General features: G+C 42.6%; 1 protein-coding gene across 1 annotated transcript; it reads left to right on the top strand.

The window, feature by feature from the left end:
- The first annotated feature begins 187 nt into the window (after window positions 1–187).
- On the top strand, window positions 188–25221 carry LOC308094272 (kinesin-1 heavy chain). Its single transcript, XM_080440819.1, has 26 exons — window positions 188–587; window positions 6660–6747; window positions 7272–7345; window positions 7668–7772; window positions 7953–8001; window positions 8438–8493; window positions 8592–8679; window positions 9284–9408; window positions 10701–10805; window positions 11838–11983; window positions 12255–12403; window positions 12787–12974; window positions 13190–13258; window positions 14911–15117; window positions 17620–17763; window positions 18925–19113; window positions 19512–19629; window positions 20531–20586; window positions 21082–21191; window positions 21519–21620; window positions 21899–21959; window positions 22098–22169; window positions 22330–22434; window positions 23044–23260; window positions 23522–23657; window positions 24628–25221. The coding sequence occupies exons 1-26, from the start codon at window positions 459–461 to the stop codon at window positions 24629–24631; spliced, it is 2892 nt and encodes a 963-aa protein (XP_080296945.1). The 5' UTR covers window positions 188–458; the 3' UTR covers window positions 24632–25221.
- Window positions 25222–25788: the final 567 nt, after the last annotated feature.

Here is a 25788-nt window from a genome sequence, read left to right as displayed (position 1 = left end):
TACGTACGTTTAGGAATAAGGTTAGGTTTAGCGTTTAGGCATAGTTTACTGAGGTTACGTTTAGGAATACCAGCTGAACACCGCCGGATTTGCCCGGGGGCGACTGTGTTTTGGGGCGAGCGTTTTGGTATTTGTCAGTGGCAGTGCTATAGTGCTGAGGGTGACGTCATTGTGATCCACATACACAGCAGGAGGGAGGGGTGAGGTGGCCACCAGCCCAGCAGCAGCACTGATCCACCGGCATCATGGCTCCCACACAGGAGAGGAAGTGATTTAGGGCGAAATAGCTTATTTTTGTCGAAGAACAGACATATTATTGCACTTTCCAGACGTCGAGAGAGCGGGACCGATCGAGGGGCTCGGCCTCCCCCCCTCCCCCTCCCCAACAGGCCGCCCCTTAGGATCCTAGGATCTAATTTTATTTTTTATTGTGTGAATTATTTCCATCTTGGTGGAAGATGGCCGACGTCCCGGCGGAGTGCACCATCAAAGTGATGTGCCGTTTTAGGCCCCTGAACAGCTCAGAGGTGACCAGAGGGGACAAGTACATTCCCAAGTTTCAAGGGGAAGAGAACGTGATCATCGCGGTGAGTTTATTTGCTCCCGGTTGTTGGATATTTAACCCGTTTTGTCGGTGGTGTGACCGACCGTCATCCAGTACGCCATTTGTGATTGTCTCGGGGCGGTTAGCATGTTAGCGTGTTGGCTAACGTTAAGATAGCCCTGCACTGACTGACCTGTCCGTCGCTGCGTTGTTGTTGTTGTCCTGCTGACCCTCATCGGCTGCAAACCCATATTAGCCCTTCAAAACCTATATAGCCGGTGGGGGGTTCATTTAGACGTGGCGTTTATGTGTCATAAAATGAAGGCAAGAGCGACATGACAGGCTGTGTGGTTGAGCTGTCATTCAGCACAAAGCCACAAGAGGACTAGGCTAGCCCCGTTTGGAAGCTCACTCTCCACGACAGCTCCGAGATGAGGTCCCGTTGTCTCGGGTCCTGGCAGAGGTAGATTCCGTCCAAATGCAGTGAAGATCAACCTTTTCGCAACATCGTATCCAAAAAGTAAAGGTAGTCCGAGACACCTACAGATGTTTGCAATTTCGTCGGAAAGTAAAATGTAACCGACGGGGTAGAAAAATACTTTCAAAACGCGTAGTTAGTCAGCCTGTGCCATGTTTTCCCATTCATCCCGGGTGGACCCCCCGACGTCAGGTGCCTGTACTGCTCCCGATTCGGCTACAATGGGAAAACATGGCACAGGCGGACTAAAGAAACGTTTTAAACGGGTTTTTCAATCCCGTCGGATACATTTTACAATCCGGCGAAATTGCAAACATTTCTAGGTGTCTCGGACTAACTTCACTTTTTGGATACGATGTTGCTAAAAAGGTGATATTCGCTCCATTTGGTCGGAATCTACCTCTGCCAGGACCCGAGACTACGGGACCTCATCTCGGAACTGTCGTGGAGTGAGCTTCCAAACGGGGCTACAGGAGGACCGGTTGCTCGCCTGTATTGCGACTTTTTGGGGAAAACCCTCTGAATTCATGGTGTTTAACGTTGCTGTCATTTATTACCAAGATATACATTCTGACAATGAATGCTGATCAAAACCATGGCCCCAATGTGGGGTGCAGTATGTGTGAATGTGTCTAGGTTAGGTTGCAGGAAGCTTTGCTAGTCTCCACTGGGCTGGTCAGCTAGCTAGCAGTAGCTTGCTCAAGGCTATAGCTACTACCTAGCCAAGGCCAGCTAATCTGTCAGCTGGCCTAGCTTGCACGATAGCTAACAGTTGACTTAAGCAGCTGTTATTCAATCCAAGCCTGGTTTCAGCATTATAAAGTGTATGTTGTATGCTGACGCAATCTATTCATAATTCATATTAAAACAATTATAAGCGTATATGCACTAATATTCAATGGCAAGCAAAGAGCGAACTGAAGGCAAATACGAGTTGCTTGGCCCAAAAAAATGACGTATATTCAACTGAAAGCGTCGACAAAAATGACGTAGATATGTGCCACTGCAAAGAGTCGACATTTTTGTCGATTGTCATTGGTCCTTCTTGGTTGATTGTCATCATTAATACGGGTTTAAAGTGACATTTGTCATTAGCTATTTTAAACAACCTTCTCTTTGTAGAGTGCAATGGTGGAGATTTGATTTCAGTGAATAATGTTTTGTTTCCATCAAGCTGGACGCTGGACACTGGCCAGTTCAAGATCAATTTCCTGACAACAATGCACACCCGAGCCATTACTGATCCTATCCGTTTACTGTTTGTTTTCTTTTGGCCTAATTAGTCCTCTTGTGAAACAGACCCCTCAACACTTGATAATGCTAATGCGTTGGGCACGATTACACTACACTATGACAAAAGGAGGAAATGCCCTTAGTTGTGTACAACATCAGTTTAGATTGTTGTTGTTGTTGTTGTCCAGATGCTGCTTGCAGATTGCTTATCATTACACTTGCCAGTTGCTCAAGGGCCCTGTGTAGAAGTTAGTCTCATGACATTTCATGGCCATGCCATTTGAGCATAGAGACAGGTGACAAATTAAAGGGAAAAACTATGTTGGGCCACCACAAGCCAGCAGAACAGCTTCAATGTGCCTTGGCATAGATTGTACAAGTTTCTGGAACTCTACTAGAAGAATCATGTAACACTATTGACCATTCTATCAAAAGAGATTGCCTCATTTGGTGTTTTGATGATGGCGGTGGAGAGGTATTGTCTAACATGTCCAAATTCTCCCATAGGTGTTCAATTGGGGTGAGATCTGGTGTGAGAGCCATAGCATATGATGATTAGCATAATTTTCAGTGACCCCTCGTGCCCTGTGCATATTTATCCTGGAAGATACCAATCCCTTTCAGGATAGAAGTGTTTCATAATAGGATAAAATAACTGTCCCAAACCCTGCCAGGAAAACCCCCCCCCCCCCCCCCCAACAGTAAAACACTGGACCTGCATCACTGTCGGTGTCAAGCATTCAGGCCTGTGCCGTTATCTTTGCGTGTGACACACGTGCACTCGTCCCACTAGTTGAAAATATATGTAGATGTTGTAGATGACTTATCTGACCATAACTTTTTTCTTTCATCCCTCTAACATCCCTCGCTATGTAGTAAGTAACCTGTTGTTCTCACTGACAGTCTGATCACGTCCTGCACCTGAGGAGTTGCTCTGTTATTTCGTACATGTCGCACAAATGCACGAGCATCACTGTAAATGAATGTGCGCCTTCTTTATCCGTAGCTTCATTATAAAGTTTGAAATAGGCTGGTTTTTTTTTTTTAGTTCAGTTGTCTAATCACTGTAGTAATTTTAGCAATGAAGCATACTGCAGCAGCTGTGCATAAACCTTTGTCTGACGGCGCTTGAAAGAAATAGACTTTACATGAAAATATGGTTAAACATTGTTTCTGTAACAATAAACTTAACTGTCCTGTCTTTCATGGACTTTGGTGCCCACCTACACAGTCGACACACCTCAGGAAGTGAGGAGAAGGAATGAAATGCCAAAAGCTTTTTACAAGGTCTAGACTACCGTAACTGTCTAGCTTCATGTGTGTTCTCGCGATTGTCTGGTTGTAGGTTGTGTATAAAATAAATAAGGCCATTTTAGCTATGGTGAGTAGCTTTTGGTGATGCAGACATTGGACCTGTCTGAGCCATCTCCATTAGAAAGCTCACTGTTTCCTACGTGCCAGCCAAGCACGATGCTCCCCGGCCCAAATCAAAGTGCCAGTCATGCTGCCCAGCCCCTTTCGTCGAAGTGCCAGTCATGGTGCCCAGCCCGTTTCGACGTGCCAGTCATGGTGCCAGAATGCCAGCGCACATTGTGAAAGACGCAAGTGTTATGGGGCTTAGTAGTTTCTAGCAGTGCAGCTGCTGTCCTATGAACTGCTACAACACTGACGGTACTCATAAGCAGCAGAGGCAGCAGTACAAACCTCTTGGGTAATCCCCCCGTGTCCTCTCTCCTGGCAACCAGCTGTTCTACCAATCAGAGCAGGAAACAAGCCCGGCGACTGGGTGATTATTATGATGCGTGTTATTTTGCAGATGCTCTTATCCTGGATGCCTCATATTTATTCATATCTATTTTTGAAACAATCTAGGGCGTGGGCCTTGTATTAAGGCTTAAGCCTAAGCAGTCGTGATTTTACGTCTAGGCCTGCGATGCAGCCAACCAGCTTGCCTTTAAAAAAAGTCTCTGGCTTGGGCCTCTTGGGTTAGCTACATGTGCTATAATGTTTGGATGTTTTTTGTTGTGCTGATGCTGAGTCTTTGGTATTTTTGGCTTTTTCCTCACTCTGTTCCTGCAGTGCCTGTTCTCTCAGCCATGGCTCACTTCAAATGCCTGCTTGGCCAGGCCTGTGCCAGGGAGGGAGGGAGGAGGAAGGAAGGGGAAGAAGTGAACAAGGGAATGAGATGAGGTGGTACAAGTGCGTTTGCCGGCTAGGTTTTGCCGGCATAGCAAGTGTGTGTCTCTGCTGTGGGTGAATTATTCATGCCCCCATTTCTTGCCCTGTCACTCATGTACAGAAAAAGAGCACATCATCCTCCCAGGCTATACTTTCACATCACATATTGGCATTCAGATGCCTTGCCAGGACACAGCTGTGCTACTTTTAGGTTGGTCTAACCACAGAGGAGAGGATGAAAGCAGAATGATGGGGAATAGAGTGATGACTTAAATGAGAGCGATATCTGGTCAAAGACTCAAATCTAGTTCCGTGCTACTGTTGCTCCTGTAGCTTCTAATATTAGCAAGGTAAACATCAACACCAGATTGGTTAAAGTTTGGAACGGTGGCCTAATTTCGCCTAGTAACACAAATGTAATTGGTGGAAGTCATGCACTGCTTTATTGGGATCATGTGGATGGGGCAGAACTATGTTGGACTTTGCTTTACACTAGTAATTGAATTGCCTTGTCTGAGTAATTTCATGATGGGGCCGTTGTGGGCCAGGAAACTGAGAAGAATAATAAACACATATTTTGTGAATACTATAACAAATGCTTTTCACTGTGCAATATACAGTTGAAATGAGTAATCCCATGACATTGAATAGTAGGTAATGCGACCAGTAGCACCAGTGACAGTGAGTACTTTGAACTTCGGCTAGACAGGGTGGATACTGGTTCAGCACTGCTCTGTTGGGTAGGTTGTGGCTAGCAATAGTGAACTGTAATAGATTTGTGACGTTAATAGACACAACTGGTCCCTGGTTTTCTTTCTATGGTTGCATTAATGCCTGGTGGTGGTGATATGTGGACACATTAAAACCCCTCTCAGCTATTGTAGTTCTACTACGATCCATCACAATCAAATATGTGTTTTCACGATTAATGATTGAAGCTCCTGTTCAGGATTTGTACACAAACCAGGAAGTCGTGATCAAAGTGTGTGGTGTCCATGGTGACCTAAGGAGAGAGCAGTGTCAACATTCTGCTCCCTGGTGGGGCTTTACTAATTCATATAGGTGTTGTCATCCAACCTGACAATTACCACCCTCTGCTACTAAGGCATGTATATTTTTGAAACATTGAGGGCTCCCGCTGGGAAGAGCTATCCCTTTGTACTTGATTACACACCACACACAACAGAAGACAAGATGAGTCAGATAAGTCTCTAACCCTGTGCAGACGGCACGCCATGTCGGTCAAATCGCTTCAATGTTATTACCCTGCAGTTGGCTCCCTTTGAATATACCCATTGATTGCTTTCTCGTTAGAACTGTGCCATTTGATATTTCACTATAATGTTGTATAGGGCCAAATGAATAATCAAGCCTTGGCTTGACTTAAATGAGAGAGATATCTGGTCAAAGACTCAAATCTAATTCCGTGCTACTCTTGCTCCTGTAGCTTCTAATATTAGCAAGTTTGTCTCAAGTTTGTGGGGTAAAATGTGCAATTGAATTCTAAAAACATGCATTTGATTAGTAGGTGTGGCTGCCTGTACTTGTATGAGTAGTGATACATAAACATTATTGATTCTTGATTAAAGTAGAACTCTCAGAGTCAGACTGTAACTCAGGTTAAGTAATGTCACTCTGCAATAGACTCAAAGACATGAAATAAATATTTGTTCACACCTCGCATAACCTTTTGCAAGCTTCTCTACAATTGGCGGCAAGCGTCCTCTTGTGGATATAACTGTACTGACCAATTATATCCACTACATTTTATAAATTATATGCATCATTTTCGAGTAATTTCTCAGCTCACTTGCTAGCCCTTACAGCGTATCAGTGTAAATTATAGGTTATCAGCAGGAGCTCTCTTCTTTGTTTTGCATTAGCCTAACTCCTCAGCCACTAGCCAGGGGTAAAGAGTCTGGAACAGTTGATTTCATTATCAGACTATGTAGAGAGTAGACTGTTAAGTGTGAAGATGAGATAAGCTGTATAGGGCTACCTGGTTTCAGTAGTTCATTAAGTTGAGAGCATCAGTAGAATGCGGGAGATTGCTTTTCAGTGGAACATGCTGTCTTTTGGATAATCGGGCTTTATTGGGGAAGATGTATGGGCAGATATTCTCTTAATACTGTGCAATACACATGACTGTAGGCCATTTTAAAGGGCCTTTGAAAAGATGAGTATCATAATGGCATTATAAATAATTCCTCTTTCTCACTATTCCAGGGAAAACCGTACGGGTTTGACAGAGTGTTCCAGTCTAATACAACACAAGAGCAAGTGTACAATGCCTGTGCCCAGAAAATTGTCAAAGGTGAGGTCTCTGTTGTGTTTTGGCCAACTTGTCTAAGAGATATGTAAGTCCATGAGTGCCCGTCATTCATGTCACGTGTATTTATTTATTTATCTACACTGCTCTTATTCCGGGTGTCAGCAATACACTAGAGTTCTGAATCTTAATTGGCTTCACGATTTGATTTCATTACGACTTAGCCGTTACGATTCAATTCTACGATGCATCTCAATTTTATGTTTTTCTTACATTACTAATTACGTTACTGCTAATGGCTACTTTTTCATCAGTTAATACAGTCAAATACATATTAATTATAATATTATATAATGACACCGCATCGATGCTGTATCCTCCATGTTCACTGCATGATGCATCTTAGAATAGATTTATTTCCACACCTCTAATACACATGACAAATATGTGGGTAATTGGTTGAGCAGTTCTTGAGATATGCGAACGACAGACTTACTGACAGAGAATTGTGGAATTTATACACTGTAGGCCAAACCTAACCGGCCATGTTGTTGTGTGGTCTCTTACAGATGTCCTGGATGGATACAACGGAACAATTTTTGCATATGGACAGACATCATCTGGCAAAACACACACCATGGAGGTAAGGGCTTTCTGTGTGCCGTTAACAATAAAGTACAGTATCTTATATTAGTCGCTGAATGAGGGAAATGTTTTCAACCGTACTTAAGTCAATATAAGCACATACAGAAAATCTCAAGACAAACATTATTTTATCCCAAACTTGAACAATTCAGAATATTTGAAATGTGTCACTTACTGTACTTTCTTTAACAGCATGTTATCATACACAAGTCTCTACAGTTTTATTCCTGATTGTTTGTCCATCCTCCCTGTTCAGCCTCATGTTTCCAGCAGTTAGAGGACTTAACCATGACATGCTGACGTGTGTTCTCTGTCTATAGGGGAACCTCCATGACACAGATGGCATGGGGATCATCCCCAGGATAGTGCAGGATATCTTCAACTACATCTATTCCATGGATGAGAACTTGGAGTTCCATATCAAGGCACGTAGACAGGAAGCTGTCCTTCTCTCACTCTACCTGTCCGTTCCTTCATCTTTCTGTTTTTAGTATTTTCTGACGGATAACTTCATTGAATGTAGCAATGTCATTTTGAAATCACATTGCCAGAATTTACTTCATAACTGGATGCTGACATAATAAAATAATATCCTCCTCTCACAGGTGTCATATTATGAAATTTACTTGGACAAAATCCGGGACCTTCTGGATGGTAAGTGACAAGGCTGATGAATGCTGAGTCCCTCTGTTCTCTCATCTCCTTACTGTACCACACGTGGCTAATTGGTTTGTTTACATTACGAGCTGCAGAACAAATAAATGAAATGTAGGTGCTGATAGAATGCTTGTGTAATAAGTATGTTATTATTGTATAATTTGGTCTTGATCCTTAAGGCAACTGTTGAATATCACCAGACTCTCCCTGATTAGAGCTTCACGTGTCCTAGCCTTACAATGTCATGTTTAGGGATAAAACTAATGACGCATTTCACAGGAGCCTAGAAGTAAAAAAAAAGCTCTTTGTCTACTATTTGCCCTTAGAGAGTTTAAGTGAATTGAATCAGTGGAGTGGTATAGCTTAGTGTGGTTGAAAACAGAATTCCCTCGACTGAATACACTGACAGGATGTGCTTCTGTCTCCTCTCCAGTGTCAAAGACCAACCTATCGGTCCATGAAGACAAAAACAGAGTACCCTACGTCAAGGTGAGAAAACAAGTTGCTGTGCAGGAATGTGTAATCAAAGCCACTTTGTGAGATACATCTGCGTACAATGTGCTAATGTTCTACCGTACATTTTACAGGGTTGCACTGAGAGATTTGTCTGCAGCCCAGAGGAGGTGATGGACACCATTGATGAAGGCAAATCTAACAGACATGTAGCAGTGACAAGTAAGTTATTACACACATTTTTGTATTGTATACTAATTTTATATATGTGACTCACTCACTCAGGTGTGTGTGTGTGTGTGTGTGTGTGAGTTTTGAGCAGATGTTTTATGTGAACCTCTGTTAGTAGGATCCACCAACCATGAAGTTAAATTAAATTATTGAAATTAGGGATGCACCGAATATATTCGGCCGAATATGGCCAAAAAAAGCATGTTCGGTATTCGGCCGAATAGATTTTAGCGTTGAATACCGAATACCGAATATATATATATATTTATAACTGATCTCAATATGGACCCATAGTGATTATAAGTTTTGTCATGTAGCTCTACAACAGCAATGGTACAAAAGATTGTTTAAAAATAATATATATATATATATATAAAAATTATATAATCTTATTCGGTTATTCGGCCAACTGTTTCATATATTCGGTATTCGGTTTCGGCCAAGAATTTCCCATTCGGTGCATCCCTAATTGAAATATTGTTTTCTGTGGAGTGAAGTTTCATTAAACATTCTGCATCACGTTACCACACCTGCCAGCCCAGGGTGCTGTGGTCCTTTTACAAACCTTTTACAAAAGTATTCATTCTTCTCCTAGACATGAACGAGCACAGCTCCAGGAGTCACAGCATCTTCGTGATCAACGTGAAGCAGGAGAACACAGCGACGGAGCAGAAACTCACTGGAAAGCTTTACCTGGTAGACCTGGCTGGCAGTGAAAAGGTACACGCATCAACTAGTAAGATAGCTGTAGGCAGATAATCAGCCATATTTAGAGGTGATTCTTCCAGGGTGTTTAACCACATGAATGCTAGTGTCCCTATTCTGGATATTGTATATTTTGAAAATAGCACATTGTAGCTTGGCTATTTTGACTGAATAGATTTGGTGTTGAGGGACAAAGGAGGGGACCAAGTACAGAACCCTGGGGGACCACTGTCAACAAAGTATAGGGTTTAAGGCCCGGACCGCTGACCTAGCGGTCAGGGCACCTAGGCTCTAAAGCCTAAGGCTCCCGTTCCCGATGATCTGAACTGCATGTCTCTCCCTGTTTCCTGTCAATCTACACTGTACACTACCATTAAAGGCAGAAAAGCCCCAATATCTTTAAAAAAAAAGTATAGGGTTTAACCGGTTGGGAATTGGCATAAGGACTAAATTCTGGAGAAAAATGGCAAAAGATCACGAATCAGAAATAACACAATACACACACACACACACACACAATAAATACAGTAATTTAACTTATTTATGGAAGAAGATTCCTGTCATGCATTACTGGTGTTACAGTGAAGTTGGTTACCTGTCGACGGTACTGGGCACAAGGATTAGTGGCAGACTTTCCCACGGCTGTCTGCGGTGCCGTGGAAAAAAGGAGTTCCTGTTCAGGACTGAGGGTTCTACATACAAGATTACCTTCAACCATGGGCCAAAAATGCAACCTGCAGTAGAACCACAACTGGGACAAAAACAGGGGAAAAGAAGCCAAAACTAAAAATACCTCAAGCACCACTGCAACATGAAATCTCATGACTGGCTGTCATGTCAGGTTTTAAGTCCACCACATCAGTCAAAATATGCCTTCCCAACCTCACTAAGTTTCGTAGCCGCCATCATCATTACATCCATAGTATCTCATTCCACTTTCCACAAACTGACTGTTTTATGTAGCCTTTGTGAAGAGACCACTGCTGTCAGAGTAGAGCTGTTTAATAACTGCTCCTTATTCACATTATTTGATGATCCTAGTAACTGTTCACCATACCACACTTGATTTCACCGTCAAGACAGCTGAGTGCCACAATACAACATAGACACAGCACTTAATAGATGCTTGAATCCAAGGTGGCTTGACTGCCTGCTTTCTTAGTGTGGTTGTCCCAATGTAGAACCAGCGCTGTCAGTATCAGCGTCACAGAGTAACTAACATATTGAATGAAATCACTAAACCTGGCTGTTCTTGCTATGGAGCTTCTTAGAGCCTTGTGTACATTATGTCTGTGTGTGACTTTCAGGTCAGTAAAACTGGAGCCGAGGGCGCTGTGTTGGATGAAGCCAAGAACATCAACAAGTCTCTGTCCTCCCTGGGGAATGTCATCTCTGCCCTGGCTGAAGGAACGGTGAGTAACTCACGGCTCACACAGCTTCTCTCTCTTACATTAAATTATTCTCTTATCTGAAATAATAGAATGAGGCATTGTTTGAAAAGCCATACTTGTGTTTTATAAAATGATAACTCGCATATAGTATTTTGAAACATAAATCCCTCCAATTTAATAACTTTTTGAAGTAGTAAATATGTGTAGAACAGTGTCACAGCCTGTATCCTCTAGCTCACTTTGGATTTATTATACAAAGTGAGCTTGAAGTCATGATTTCTGGATATGTTGTGTTCTTTAATAAAACTTTCCAGTTAGCTTCCTGAGAGGCTTTACTGTCATAAGTGTGAATACGAAATGCCAATATCTATTTTCTCATTTAGTTAGTTAGTAGTTGTACTGTGAAAGTAGTATTCTCACCCTCTGTGGGAGTTTTCCTTTTAACAGATACAAATTCTGCTCCGAGTGATGCTTCACTCTGACTCTGCTTCTTTCACGGCAATTTCATGCCTTTCGCTTTGACCAACGATGGGTTTACTTTTATCTGCTCTGTAAACAACCTCAGGCAGCACTGCCGACATCAGCTGATATATCAGCGATACGTTGGAGACTACCGTAGTTTACTTTGAAGACAAGTGAACTATTGTGTTCAAATGTCTCACCCTGCCATGAGAAATATGGTGCCACTGTGCTCTGCTTAGCCTCTGGCTTCTGTTCCATTAGTTAACGTTGTCATACCGAGCCATCACATTAAGTGGTGTCTGTATTACTTACATAGTGTCAACAGTAAATTAAAAGCACCACATCCTGTAGTCAGTGTAGGTGAGACCTCAGGCACGGTTCTCAGTGGTGTGTCGTTTCAAAATGGGAGCGCTGTGTTTGTTCTGCAAACCTTATATTCTGCCATTTAAACTGTATGTCTTCATCAATATCAGAGTGAGCTAATTGCTGTAACCCTGAATGAACCAGCTTTAGTTACGCACATTACTTTACAGCTGTGCCCTCAATAATTTGTTTAATGCTGTTCTGATTGTGTGTGCATGCGGTCGCTAGGCCTACATCCCCTACCGAGACAGCAAGATGACCCGTATCCTGCAGGATTCTCTTGGTGGAAACTGTCGAACCACTATCGTCATTTGCGCGTCTCCGTCCTCCTACAACGAGTCTGAGACCAAATCCACCCTTATGTTTGGACAAAGGTAAAGCAAAATCAAATGCTGCTTGTGCCATTTCTTTTTTGTTTAAACAAAAAAATAAGTTTCAAAACTTAACAGCTGGATTTAAAAACAAGACATGGGAGCATTCAAGTCAGCTTGTCAATAATAAAATAACCTTTGGTCTAGACAATGGTCATGCAAACTGCTCTGTATTTTGGCAAAAAAGAAAAACAAATCATAAAAACTCAATCCTAGTGAATTGAAAACGGCCTTGAACAGCTCTCATTTAATGTTTCTGTTTTTCTGCGTCCAGAGCAAAGACCATTAAGAACACAGTGTGTGTGAATGTGGAGCTGACTGCAGAGCAGTGGAAGAAGAAGTATGAAAGGGAGAAGGAGAAGAACAAGTCATTAAGGAACACCATCACCTGGCTGGAGAATGAACTCAATCGCTGGAGGAATGGTGAGACTGTTTAAATCTGGCTCCTCCTTGCGTTTTTCCCGGGGATGCACCATACCAAGCCCAACTATGTCCGTCCGTTCCTTAACAGTTTTCCAATTATCATCAACGTTGCCTGTCATCTTCAAAAGGCTTGGGGTCCTGAGTTGCTCCATCTTGCCACATCTTATAGAGTCAAGTTTATATTGATGCTATATTAACGTGACATTTCTGTGAAATACTACTGGCTAGCTGTTACGGTGGCTAAACCAGTATGCCCGCCCCTGTTTAGTCGTTTACCGTTAGCTGTTACCGTTGCCACATTAAGACACACATGGAATCCAGCATCCAGCACTAATCATAAAACTTGCCATCACCTATTCAAACCTGTGTGTCCTTTACCCCAGGCGAGAGCGTGCCGGCGGAGGAGCAGTTCGACAAGGAGAAGGCCAACGCTGAGGTGCTGGCTCTGGACAATGTGTTCAACGACAAGTCAGCCTCCACGCCCAACGTCCCTGGGGTTCGCCTCACCGACGTGGAGAAGGACAAGTGTGGGGCAGAACTGGTCAAACTCTACAAGCAGATGGACGATAAGGTGAGGAAGTCGTGTGTGTGAGTCTTGGTCTATATTTGGCTTTTGTCGATTTAAAAACTATTTCAGTTTTCTGTATTTGCATGCGTATCTTCATAAGGCAGGTTCACCTGCACCCTGTAGTCACAAAGCAAATGCTACATCTGCATTGCTTGTGCTCATATTCCATCTTGCGTTGATGCCCCAATGTGAACACTAACGTGGCCATGTCTCTCCAGGATGATGAGATTAACCAGCAGAGCCAGCTGGCTGAGAAGTTGAAGCAACAGATGTTGGACCAGGAAGAGGTGAGCAGGACCAACATCAAACCTTAAAGCCTTTCATTTGAAGCCTAAAAGACTTTATATGGAGATTTTGGCAAAACTATGAATATAAAGTGAGATGCATGTTTTACATATATGAATGAATCAACAAATCGATAAAAATTACAATGCATGTCCTAATATATTTAAAAAAATGATGCAGGATCAAAAATAACTATCAAAGTTGAACAGAAGATACACACGGGAAACAGTGTAGATTTTAGATTTTTGAGTTGGCTATTCAAAAATAGCAGATACACAAGCTCACAGCGGCGGCGCGTCACTTTGTGCCATGCTGCAAGCTTGTACATTTGCTATTTTTGAAAATCTTTGAAAAATCTTGCAAGTGTTTGAAAAATGTTCAATAATTTTGAATTTACGAAAAAGCTTGAACTACTGATTTAGAAGGCATTTGTAGAATCGGCCAAACAAAGATGTTTTTGCTTGAAACATCACTGCTGCAAAAGACGGAGGATTCCAGTCGCACCTCCCTGTCTCAGACACATTTCCGCTTACGCACAAACCGGAATCAATCAATCAATGTTTTTGTGCAAGCTCCATTGTTTTAGAAAAAGAAAAGAGGGTGAGACAGGGAGAGCAAGGAGAAAAAGACAAATCCAACAAAAGATATGTACATAAATACACATAGCATATCCAGCTGGTACAGTATGTACATACATGAGGCTAGACATAAGGTGCATCAGCATGAACAGAGCACGTATGTACATGATATTTGACATTTAAGCTGCAAAAAGTGCATTATACCGACCGTCATTATGGGTTTCGTGTTATTTCCCAGTCATTCATGCTACTACTGTCTGACATCCCCCTGAATTTGATTCCTTATTGGTACCACTAGGGTGCTTTGGATCCAGTGGCACTCCAGTCTATGAACCCAATGACTCAGTGTGATCATAATCATAGTCAGTCCAGGCTCGCTGGTTGAGGTGTAACGTGAGGGGACATAAATAGTATCCTGTGATTCCTCACACCTCAGATGGCCTCGGATGTAGTTGTGATGGCTGGGATAGGGTTGCCAACAGGGGATTTGAGTAGCATAGGCTGACCTGGATCTGCTGGAGATCTGTCAATACACCAGATTAATTGTCTTGTTGTTGTTGCTTAAATGTTGAGGTCTATACCTGATTTATGAGAGAGAGTATGTGTCAGTGGTGCTCCAAATTAGGGGGGGGGGGGAGCGAGCCGCCGCGATCACCCGTTCCATAGTTGTGGGCAGTTGAATATAGGCTGTTTTCGCCAAAAAGCAACACAGAGTAAAAGCCATTCTTCCGAATGGAATAGCAAGGAAGAGAACGGGCTGTTCTTTTTGCGATCACGTGACCCGCTGCTCCTCTGCTTCACAGAGAGCCAAACAGTGACCCATAGGCAAGCGAACAGCGCCATCTAGTGGAAAACCACTGAAAACACAATCTCGTCATTGGCAGACTACACCTTAGCAAAATATGACGAGAAATCTCGTCATTGGCAGTCACTGCCAGAGTCCAAAAATGTACTTGATAGCCTTGCATGACCACTGAACATGTTAGGTTACATATTTGTGAATGTAATAAACAAATAAATATCAGATCAACTGACCAAGCTGACCAAGCTGCACCCTCGACTATTTCCTCTGCTAGCTCCTAGCCTCCTCGCGCCGCGACCACGAGAACCTGCAGGCAGAGCTGAACCGTCTGCAGGCAGAGAACGAGGCCTCCAAGGAGGAGGTGAAGGAAGTGCTGCAGGCCCTGGAGGAGCTGGCCGTCAACTATGACCAGAAGAGCCAGGAGGTGGAGGACAAGACCAAGGAGTTTGAGGCTATCAGCGAGGAGCTCAGCCAGAAATCGGTGAGTTGTGGAAGTGAAAAGTCAAGGGTATACTTGATTAACCTGACAGACCCTAGAACTGAGCTCAACACTAATAAACCTGTATATTGGTGGCTCAGTACAACATAAGTTATAGAAATGATCACCAGTGTCAGTTGATAATACATTTTATACTGTGGCTATTAAATGTGTCTACTAGTCTGGCAGTTAGCTACTATTCAATAGTAAATGTGGCTGAATCTTGGGAATTTACTTAAAGGTAGGGTAAGTGATATTTTTTTGGTATTTCTTTTGTCTTTGTTGTGGTGCACTACTGAGACAAAATATGGCCCAAAGAACGAATACAAATGTATACTGAACAATTGAAAGTATACAAAGTACAGCCATGATCGATTGTTAGGCTACATTTTTAGGAAATTGGACGCGTGGTCTGCTAGAACATAGCTACAACATAGCAGAAAGAGTCCTACCCAAACTCCGCCCCTTTGCAGATAACCCGGAAGTCCACCCACTAGGCAAATTTAATATAGAATATATCTTCCTGCCCCAACTACAACCACACCGTGGCGTGTACAATTGTTTCATTATAACTGAATTCTTGGCCTCATTCTCTAAGCTTGTCTTAAATTACCGACATTATTGTAGTGTAAAAGGTTTTGTAGCTGGACTCAGACTTCAAGATAATCGGGGTGATTTTGGGTCAGAAACAGCAAATCTTGGGCATAATTATCCTCTAGTGTGAGGCTGTGAGGGGTTCAAAGATCTAGTTGCTCACATGACGGTCAGGCTGTCCCGACTGAGAGAAAGACAGTCTACAAGACAGACCAGAAGTGAATGTGTGGACTGTTGGCATGGAGACCGGTCCAAACAACCTGTGGTGCGTTGGACAGCTGAGGCTTGTAGGTATGTGTGAAGCAGGCTTTCCGCTAGGCATTTTCCTGGCCGGCCAACGTGGCCGACAAGATGTTTTATTATTCTGGGCTGGCCAGGTGTTACATTTGTCGACCATAATTTAATACACATCACGACACGTGCGTCAGGACGGACAAGTGATAGCCTATGTCAACAAGCTACACCGCATCGTTTGCTGTAATATTACAGAGAATAAACCAACTTGGCTAGCATGTTTCAGGCTACAGTATGCATCTCGACCGTGTTCAACTAAAGGTTGAAAGAGATTGTAACTATGAACGGCTGATTGGGTAGGTAGGCTAGTAATGTACATAATAAGCTTTCTTTTTGTTACTGTCATGTTAACTGTTTCATGATAGGGATGGCCAACGGTTAACCGTTAAGAAATTGGCCACCGATTAATACTAACGGTTAATCGTAAAGAAAAAAAAAAATCTTAACGTTATCGATTAATTAATCGGTAAGGCCTAACGGTAACTGGTTAATAAAATGTCTCCATTTGGCCATCCCTATTTCATGATGCCAGGATTGCTAGCATAGTCACTTGCCTGTGTTCTTCCATCACTTTACAAAACGTTCTCTTCATGTCATTGACAGTGTCACTATGCTTGTACAGTATTATATCCACGTCGGTTCCAAAGTCTGAGGCTTTTACATGAATTGTGAATGCTGTCATTTTGTGTTTTACAACTTTTGAGCTGCGATAGATGAGTAGCCTACACAGTATATTGGAAGATGAAGGATTCGCTCGCCGTTTCCTTCATTGTAGCTGCTGCATATATTATGATCATTGCTGATCATTATATGCTCCACCTTTCATGCTGGTTGCATGACGTGCACCCTTCATAGTTCATAAATCCATTCATTCAAATCCAAGTCCCTGTTTCATGCCACTGTAGAGCAAGCTCAAGCTTGGTTTATTCTTCATCGCACGATGGTGTCGAGCGGATAACATAGGCGATATACAAGACCACAAGCGCCGCGGATGAGACGCCTTGTGAGCTTGTAGATCGGCTCTGTTAACCTCAATACACTGTGGCAAGATTAAGTATATAAGCCCTTGCCCCTTTCTACTGAACAATTGCTTGCTCACCTTTGCCGAGGTAAAAGATTATTCTGGAAACGGCCGATATATGATAATCTTTGATCAGAGCTTTATTGTTTACTGAGGGGAAATCCGTCCTTTATTGATTACTGAGGGGAAATCCGTCCTTTGGATGAACATATCCTATCCACTGTCCTACATCGGAAATGGAGTAAGAGACACAGTACAGCTAGATTTCATCCATACTGTATCCTCATCAGATAGTAAGAGTGAGACTTATTTAAGCGTTCATGTGATGTGGTCAATATTATAAATTAATAGTGCGATATTGCAGTCGGCATAAAAGTCCAATACGCAAAACTGGCCACACTTGCAGAAACGGCAAACATGCTGAGGGACCTAATAATTCAGCTCTAAATGCGTCAACTGAAAATGAATACAAATCTGTACAAACTAATAAATGGTAAATTATTATTATCCATTCTGTGCGTACTTTATATACATGTATGTATATATTGTACATGTTACTGATATCCTTCCCTCTTGGTTGTCTTTTGTCACTGCAGTCCACCCTGTCGTCTCTGGACTCTGAGCTTCAGAAGCTGAAGGAGATGTCCAATCACCATAAGAAGAGGGTGACGGAGATGATGTCATCGCTGCTCAAAGACCTGGCGGAGATTGGCCTCGCCGTGGGCAGCAACGACATCAAGGTATAGTGAGTTAGCGACCGCAGACGTACTGACGGGACAATAACTCTGTGGCACTATTTGATATCATCAAAACTCTGTCTACATTGTGTCACTACCTAAATCACTTGAATCTAGGTTGTCTGCAGGCCCTGATAAGAGGTCTTAAATTGTATTTACTAGTTTCATGGCTTAAATTATTTTCATAAATTTTTTTTATACAGTCAAATTTGTCTTAAATTAAGTCTCAGATTTTGATGCACTGAATCCCTACTAGTTTTAAATCCACGCCAAGCCGAAGGCGTGGCCGTAACTATGTTTTCGCCCCCGTCCATCCATCCATCATTATAACGATGCACTGGCAGGCAGATTTCTGTGAGCAGCCAATCTTTGGCACTGTTGGACCGATCAGCGTGAAACTTTGCATGCACCCTCCCTGGAGGCCAAGGAAGAACCTCTGCCAAATGTTTCACATCGGCCTGTTATAGCGCCACCAGGAGGCCGATTTTTACAACAACAGAAAATGGATATTACACCTACTGATTTTGTCCAAACATCACCCTAATCGGTACACATTATCTCTAGTCATGTGATCAAGACAGATCAGTCAGATTTTTCATATTCCATCCTGATTGGCTTCCACAGTTTGCACAAGTGGCCCGTTTTGAACAAAATGCGTCAAATCATGAACACAGCATCCAATTACCGTGAAACATTGCTGGCCCAAAATAAGGTACCTGCCCTGGCGGAGACCTGAGCTCCACTGCCTCCAAGGAGCACATTTTTCTAGTCTCTTCATGTTTTTGTTCACTGGTGAAATGTTCACTGGTGAAATGTTCCATTCTAACTGGTATTAAAGTGTCTTAAAATGTAATTTGCTACATGCAATAACCCTGTAATCACAAAGTACAGTAAACAGAAATATCTTGTCTAGTGAAAAATATTAGCAAGTTTCAAAGTACCCATTGACGCACATAACATACAGGAACAACAGGACCTCACATGGAGCACAAGTTATCAATGTAAGACATACTAGAGACATTAGACCATATACTGCACTCACTTTGTAGTTTTAACACTTAATGCTTTATGTTAAAGATGTCAATATGAGTCTATAATCTTACTCTAATCTCCTTTTCTCCCCCACACTTCAACTTAATTTTTTCTTACCATCTTGTCCCTCAGCAACACGAGGGCAGTGGTCTGATAGACGAGGAGTTCACGGTGGCTCGCCTGTACATCAGCAAGATGAAGTCGGAGGTGAAGACCATGGTGAAACGCTGTAAGCAGCTGGAGGGCACACAGTCCGAGAGCAACAAGAAGATGGACGAGAACGAGAAGGAGCTGGCCGCCTGTCAACTGCGTATCTCCCAGGTAGGAGGAGAAGGACGTCCACCGCACAGCATTGATCTGGATCTGAACAAATATAACCACATGGACTCTTACGGGTCCATGTGGTTACAATTGAACCCTCTCAGACTTATATTATCACTCACTACACTTTTACAGTGCAGTGAAACAAAGTGGAAGTTATCAAATAGGTTAACATTGATTAATCGTTATCTATACACTCTGAGTCGTCCCCCCAAGGTTTAAAAATATAGATATTTTTACTTTGAACATACAGCCTTTCATCTGTTTCTCCTGTGGGTCTGTCATTTCTCTGTTTAAATGCACAAGCAACTTAACTATCCATAAAATCATCTATAAATCTATATAATCCATCTTTATATTAAAACATTTTAACGCTTTGTATTTTCTCCTGCTTGCAGCACGAGGCTAAGATCAAGTCCCTGTCAGAGTACTTGCAGAACGTGGAGCAGAAGAAGAGACATTTGGAGGAGAACATAGACTCTCTGAATGAGGAGATGGTGAAGATCAGCGCCCAAGGTATGGACCATCACTCAGTGACAGCATGGAGGCAGACTACCCTGGAAAATGTGTCGTCGTAAAGTTTAAGAGAGGCATTTTAAATCAATCAACACTTTTCGATTGAAAATATATAATTTTTGTAGTGTGACACAGTGACGAAAGGGCAGTGCAATAAATTAGCTTTAAGATTTACTTTTTTAGTACTTGGGGCCCTATCTTGCCTTACCCCTTATCCCTAAACTTATTAGCCATATTTTACTATTTTAAAAAACATTTTAAAATAATACAACTAGCCGATCTACATCAACACGTTGTGAGCTTGTAGATCGTCTATTTGAACTATTTTAAATGTTTTTTAAAATAGTAAGAATGGCAAAGAAGTTTAGGGATAAGGCGGCGCGCAAGATAGGGCCCATAGACTCTCACTGCTTATAGGCATTTAGGTAATGCTCATAATTTCATAGCAAATAGCAACTTCAAAAGAGTGAGCTGTGCTTGGCTCAAGGATGCAGGACTTGATGAGATGGATACATTAGTTATTACTGGGGCTGGGCTTTGAACCCGTGACTTTACATTTACTGAATGGTTTCTCTTCATCAGTAGACCCCACCCTGAACTACTATGAACAGTTCCATCTTAGAAAAAACAACACTGCATTTACTGTGTTGAACTGTTGACTTGTAGCCCCTATGGGTAGAACTCAGATGACCGTTGGGACTTATCCTGAGTGAGGTCATCCATCCTGAGTGAGGTCATCCAACCCATCTTGTTTTGAAGTGATGTTTCACTGTGCCTTTTGGTTTTTATTTCAGACTTTTTTTTGGTTACCAGCCTTACACCTCATTGTCAGAGACGTTCTATTAAATAGACTTGCACTTATTGTACCATTTGTATTGACCAGAGGTCCTTTTCTTTGCAGAAAAAGTCCATGCCATGGAGAAGGAGAGCGAGATACAAACTGCCAATGAAGTCAAGGTACATCCCTCAGTACATAAAACAGAACTGAATGGATTATACATATAATATTCAGAATTCTTTCCATTTCTTTTGATTCAGTATAAGGGGATCCAGCATAAGTTATTGGAGGTCCTGTTTTTTTATTTATGTGAATGAGTTTATGGCAAGTATCGGAGACCCAGAAAGTGGTAAATGTACATCCTAAACAAATGTTATAACAAAGAGAATACACAAACACTTAATCCTGCACCTGCAGTACTCATACGACATTCCAATTATTTGTATTATTACAATTTACAATTATTTCCAGTTCCATTATTTTAGTTTTATTTTGCCTCTGAAATCTGACACACCTTGTTTTTAGAAGATTATGGTCCTGTAATTCCATACCAAGTTATGACAACTACTGTGTGACAATGTTTGTCAGTGAAGTGCTCTCCTGTTGGTTACATCTCACCTGTGTGTGTGTGTGTGTGTGTGTGTGTGTGTGTGTACGCTTGCGTGCGTTTTCAGGAGGCTGTAGAGAAACAAATCCACTCCCACCGTGAGTCCCACCAGAAACAGCTTAGTAGCCTGCGGGACGAGCTGGACAACAAGGAGAGGCTCATTACTGAACTGCAGGAGTAAGACATGTTTACTATTGTAGTGGTGTGCTACTGGAAGAACTAGTGGCTAAAACAGTTGGTGCACACACCTGTCTATCAAATCATGGGTTCCAAGCCGTCCTATGACTCTCTGTCCCTTTTTTCTCTGTCACTCTTTTTTCCCCCCTCACTCTCTTTGCCTGTCTCACTCTCTTTTTGTCTGTCTCACACTTTTTCCTGTATGGCTTCTTTTTTGGCAGAGATATTATGACACTTCAATAGATAAAAGGTTAAAACAAAAATAAATGCTCACCAGTGCACATGGTTCCCAGTAGTGATTGTGTGATGTTCTGTTGCTCTCTCCAGTCTTAACCAGAAGATTATGTTGGAGCAGGAGAGGCTGAGGGTGGAACACGAAAAACTCAAATCCACCGACCAAGATAAGACCCGGAAGCTGCACGAACTCACGTATGTTACCACACGCACTTACACAGATGATAAAATATTAACTGGAGTGCGGAATCAGAGGAATATGTAGGCTTTATTAACAAGGTTCTATTTCTAACATACATTTCCATATTTCTAAATAGCCACGTTATCAACTTTTCATGCTTAATTAGTTGCAGTCATCAAATAAAGTACCTGGCACTCCGTTTATAACCTCAAATCCATTTACCTCTGCAATGACTTTTCACTCTCACGCTCTGACAGCATATGATGTAGTTTAACTGTTGTTGTTTGTCCAGGGTGATGCAGGACAGGAGAGAGCAGGCCAGACAGGACTTGAAGGGACTGGAGGAAACAGTGGTGAGTTCACTGAAAACAACAGAGCCTTTACCAGGAAACATGTTGTCCCACCCCCCTCCCTCCTTCCCAAAAATGTGCATCTCTGCTCACCGCCTAAATGTTTGTATTTCTGTTTGTCTGTTCTGTGTCTTATCCCAGGCCAAGGAGCTACAGACCCTGCATAACTTGAGGAAACTGTTTGTCCAGGACCTTGCCACCAGAGTCAAGAAGGTAAAAGATGCACTTTATTAAGCACTTTCAACCTGGCGTCCCTATTCTGAGGATGTTTAGGCAAGATTTCATTGAACAATAACTGGTAGAAAGGAGATCAAAATTGAGCATTTGATCACCTGTGTGTGTGTGTGTGTGTGTGTGTATGTGCTTCATGCAGAGTGCTGAGATGGACTCTGATGACACAGGCGGCAGTGCGGCTCAGAAACAGAAGATCTCCTTTCTTGAGAACAACCTTGAGCAGCTTACCAAAGTTCACAAACAGGTGAGACTTCATCCACAGCCTATATTAAAATTGGCCAATGGGAGGACTGGCTGGCCGGTCTGCCGGTGGACCACGTCGTCACGCTCGTGTCACTATGACTCAGCCATAGCCATATAAGGAGTTCCCAGTGCAGCTGTGCCCAAATATGTAGTGTGTTGTCTAACCACAATGTGTCGTCATGGCATCAGGCACAAACAAATCAGCTCCATATATGGGCACAAACAGGGGAATGCCCATATATGGGCATATACTGATGACATCAGGGATCTCCTTATATGGCCATAAAAGGGACAAGGATTGGCAGATGCAGAGATCTCCATATATGGGCATATTGGTCAGATCGGTGGTGCATCGTGTTCGGGTCACGTAGCGGCCCCAACTCTCGAAGTAAACAGTAAAGTAAACGGCAGTTAACATAGTTGCAACACAACGTAAATAATTACTTGTTTATTAGCGAATGGACTAATCTAACATCGTTGCTAAGCAATTCTATTTTATTACCACTATTTATTTTATCCAGTACCTGGCCTATGTGGGTTTTGGATGTGCACACCACTAGTGTGATCATCATTAAAACCACATCCAACCTTGTCTTCCTCCTCTGTGCAGCTGGTTCGTGACAATGCAGACCTGCGCTGTGAGCTTCCTAAACTGGAGAAACGTCTTCGTGCTACAGCTGAGCGGGTCAAAGCCTTGGAGTCTGCTCTGAAGGAGGCCAAGGAGAATGCCGCCCGCGACCGCAAGCGCTACCAGCAGGAGGTGGACCGCATCAAGGAGGCTGTCAGGGCCAAGAACATGGCCAGGAGGGGGCACTCTGCCCAGATCGGTGAGTAGAGGACCTTCAGGATTCAGAATGAACCTAATATATCAGCAAACCAGTTCATGAAAGTCATTCCACTTCCATTCCACTGTGTTGTTTGACATAAATTAACTTAAAGATTCTGTGAGAGCCAACTGCTTTGAAAACATTTTTACTGCAAAACCACAAACTCTGCAAATAGCAATCACTTTTATAATTGTACATTTACTTAAACTTAACCACTCATCTCCTATACCCTCCTACCTTCTTCCTCTCTTTTCCTCTCAGCCAAACCCATCCGGCCCGGACAGCAACCAGTGGCCTCCCCCACCCACCCCAACTTCAACCGCACTGGAGGGGGCTTCTACCAGAACAGCCAGACAGTGGCCATCAGGGGAGGGGGTGGCAACAAGCCGGACAAGATGTAAGTCTCTTGTCCTGTCTGTCTCCATCAGGGTGACTTGCTTACTTCTATATAAACAAGACCAGGAGACCTGGTTCTGCCAGACCCCTAGTGGTTGAAATCTGAATGGCTGGGTAGGAAAAGAGGGACAGACCGACCGACCGACCGACAAAGCCTCCTGTAGGCCGACCCCCTGGGTCTGGCAAAAAATAAAAATAACACCTAGAGTAGAGTTAGGTCAAGTTTACCTGGTCTGGACCTGTGGACAAGCTTAATCCAGTTTGATTTTAGTAGACTGACTGAACCGGTATACTGTAGGTCAGAGACGCGCAAGTTAAAAGTAGCCTATAACAACAACCTGTTGTATTTACTTACAGAGGGACCGAATCCATCTTGTATTGCATTAGTAATAATCAATATGACAATGTGATTAACATTATTTAAACTGAGCCATGCAATGGGCTTGGGAATTGACATCACATAGCCCTACACTTTACGATTGTGGTGGTGTTGTATTTTATTGCAATATTGTATTACAGCAGCTTGCTATAGATTCTGAGTGAGCCGACCGGTAACGACAAGGAGGAGATCAGACGGACACTCACACAGCGTGTTGTTACAAAGCGTGACTATCGATACATTTGACAACCCAGCGACTGCTGGGATGATCTATTACAGTTAACCCAAGATACTTGAAATGATAAATGAACAAGCTGGTCTCTTTCCTCAAAACCAACCAACACAGCATGTTGTTCACAAAGTTCATGTGTTTTGACAAGAGGAGACATGGCAGCCACTCACTTAGTATCAAAGAAAATAAAAACTGTGCCAATATGGCAACATTATGGATTTGAAACTGAGCTGAAAATTGTGTAAAAATAAATATTTTTGAATTATTATTCTGAAGTTAACCTTAGAAGACAATTGTGACAAGTCGTGAAAGTCTTAAGATTTGAAGCTCTTTACAACTCCAACCTTGTCCCCATTGCAGCTAAAGAGCAGAGGGACAGCTGATCATCACAGAAGAAGAAGCTGAAATCATCCCCGACAACCTGTCATTCCATTACAGCAAACAGCTCCTGGCCACAGCTTTAGAAGACGGCCAAGGAGCCTCATAAATATAAATATATATATAAATATTCCTGACCTGTACAGCTCCACCACCCCCCACCCTATCCCCACTCCTCCCACCTCCTCATATCTCCTATCTCTTATCTCTGGATATAAAAAGAAAAAAAATGAAATTTAATTTACAACACGCTAAGATATCATTATCCACCGAAAACCAAACGCAGTCTTGAGCGCTGTCTCGTCGAGCGAAATCGCTGTTGCTGAGTTTCGGTTTCGTTTGATTGCACGGCCTGTCATCGTCCGTGGTCGTTTTCTCCTGCACCGTGCCAGGCTGAATGTAACGGTAGCGAGGTTTTGGAAAAACAAGCGAAAACATATAAATATATATATGTGACCCTGCCACGAGAATAGCTCGGTCTAGTCTAACCTCTGTACAATTTCATCGTCATTATTATCGGTTGTTAACCACACTTTCTCTGGATAGATTTTACTGTACATGCTTCTTTAAGGACAAGATGGAGAATTTTTTTTCCAGTTTTGAAACGACTCGATGGCATCAAGCACTACTGTTTTTGTCCGGTCTTGTTGTACAGATGTAAAATTGGCACTACTGCACACGCTTCCCGGCGAGGTCTACGGGATTTGGGGAATGGAAGAGGGAAAGAATACAGAGGAGGAAAACAAATAAATGCCAAGACGTGCGACAGTGTAGATGTATTTAACTAAATACCTGTGGAGGCCAATTGTTTTTATTATCATTAAATTAAAAAAGAATTATGTATACTCGTCATTGGTGACTTCACACGAAGGATGTATTGTAAAGAACAAGGAAGGAACGTAGGAGGAGAATGATCCGGTATAAAGAACACATCCTATCCAAGTAGATATGTACCGTTTTAACTTCTCTAGGTGGTTTAATATGCATTGTTACTGGATCCTATTTATATCTCTGCACATTGGAGCACATAGACTGCAGGTTGTATAGGCTGAGATAGCACCTCCACAAATGCTTGTCCTGTCTTAGCTAGGCTGGTGTAACTTGCTCTTTCACAAGCTGTGTCCCCTTAATTTGCTTGGATAT

The sequence above is a fragment of the Gymnoscopelus braueri genome (assembly GCF_963280865.1).
Source record: "Gymnoscopelus braueri genome assembly, chromosome: 10".
Lineage (NCBI taxonomy): Eukaryota > Metazoa > Chordata > Actinopteri > Myctophiformes > Myctophidae > Gymnoscopelus > Gymnoscopelus braueri.
The sequence above is the reverse complement of the archived record's forward strand: the minus strand, read 5'-3'. Positions and strand labels throughout refer to the sequence as shown.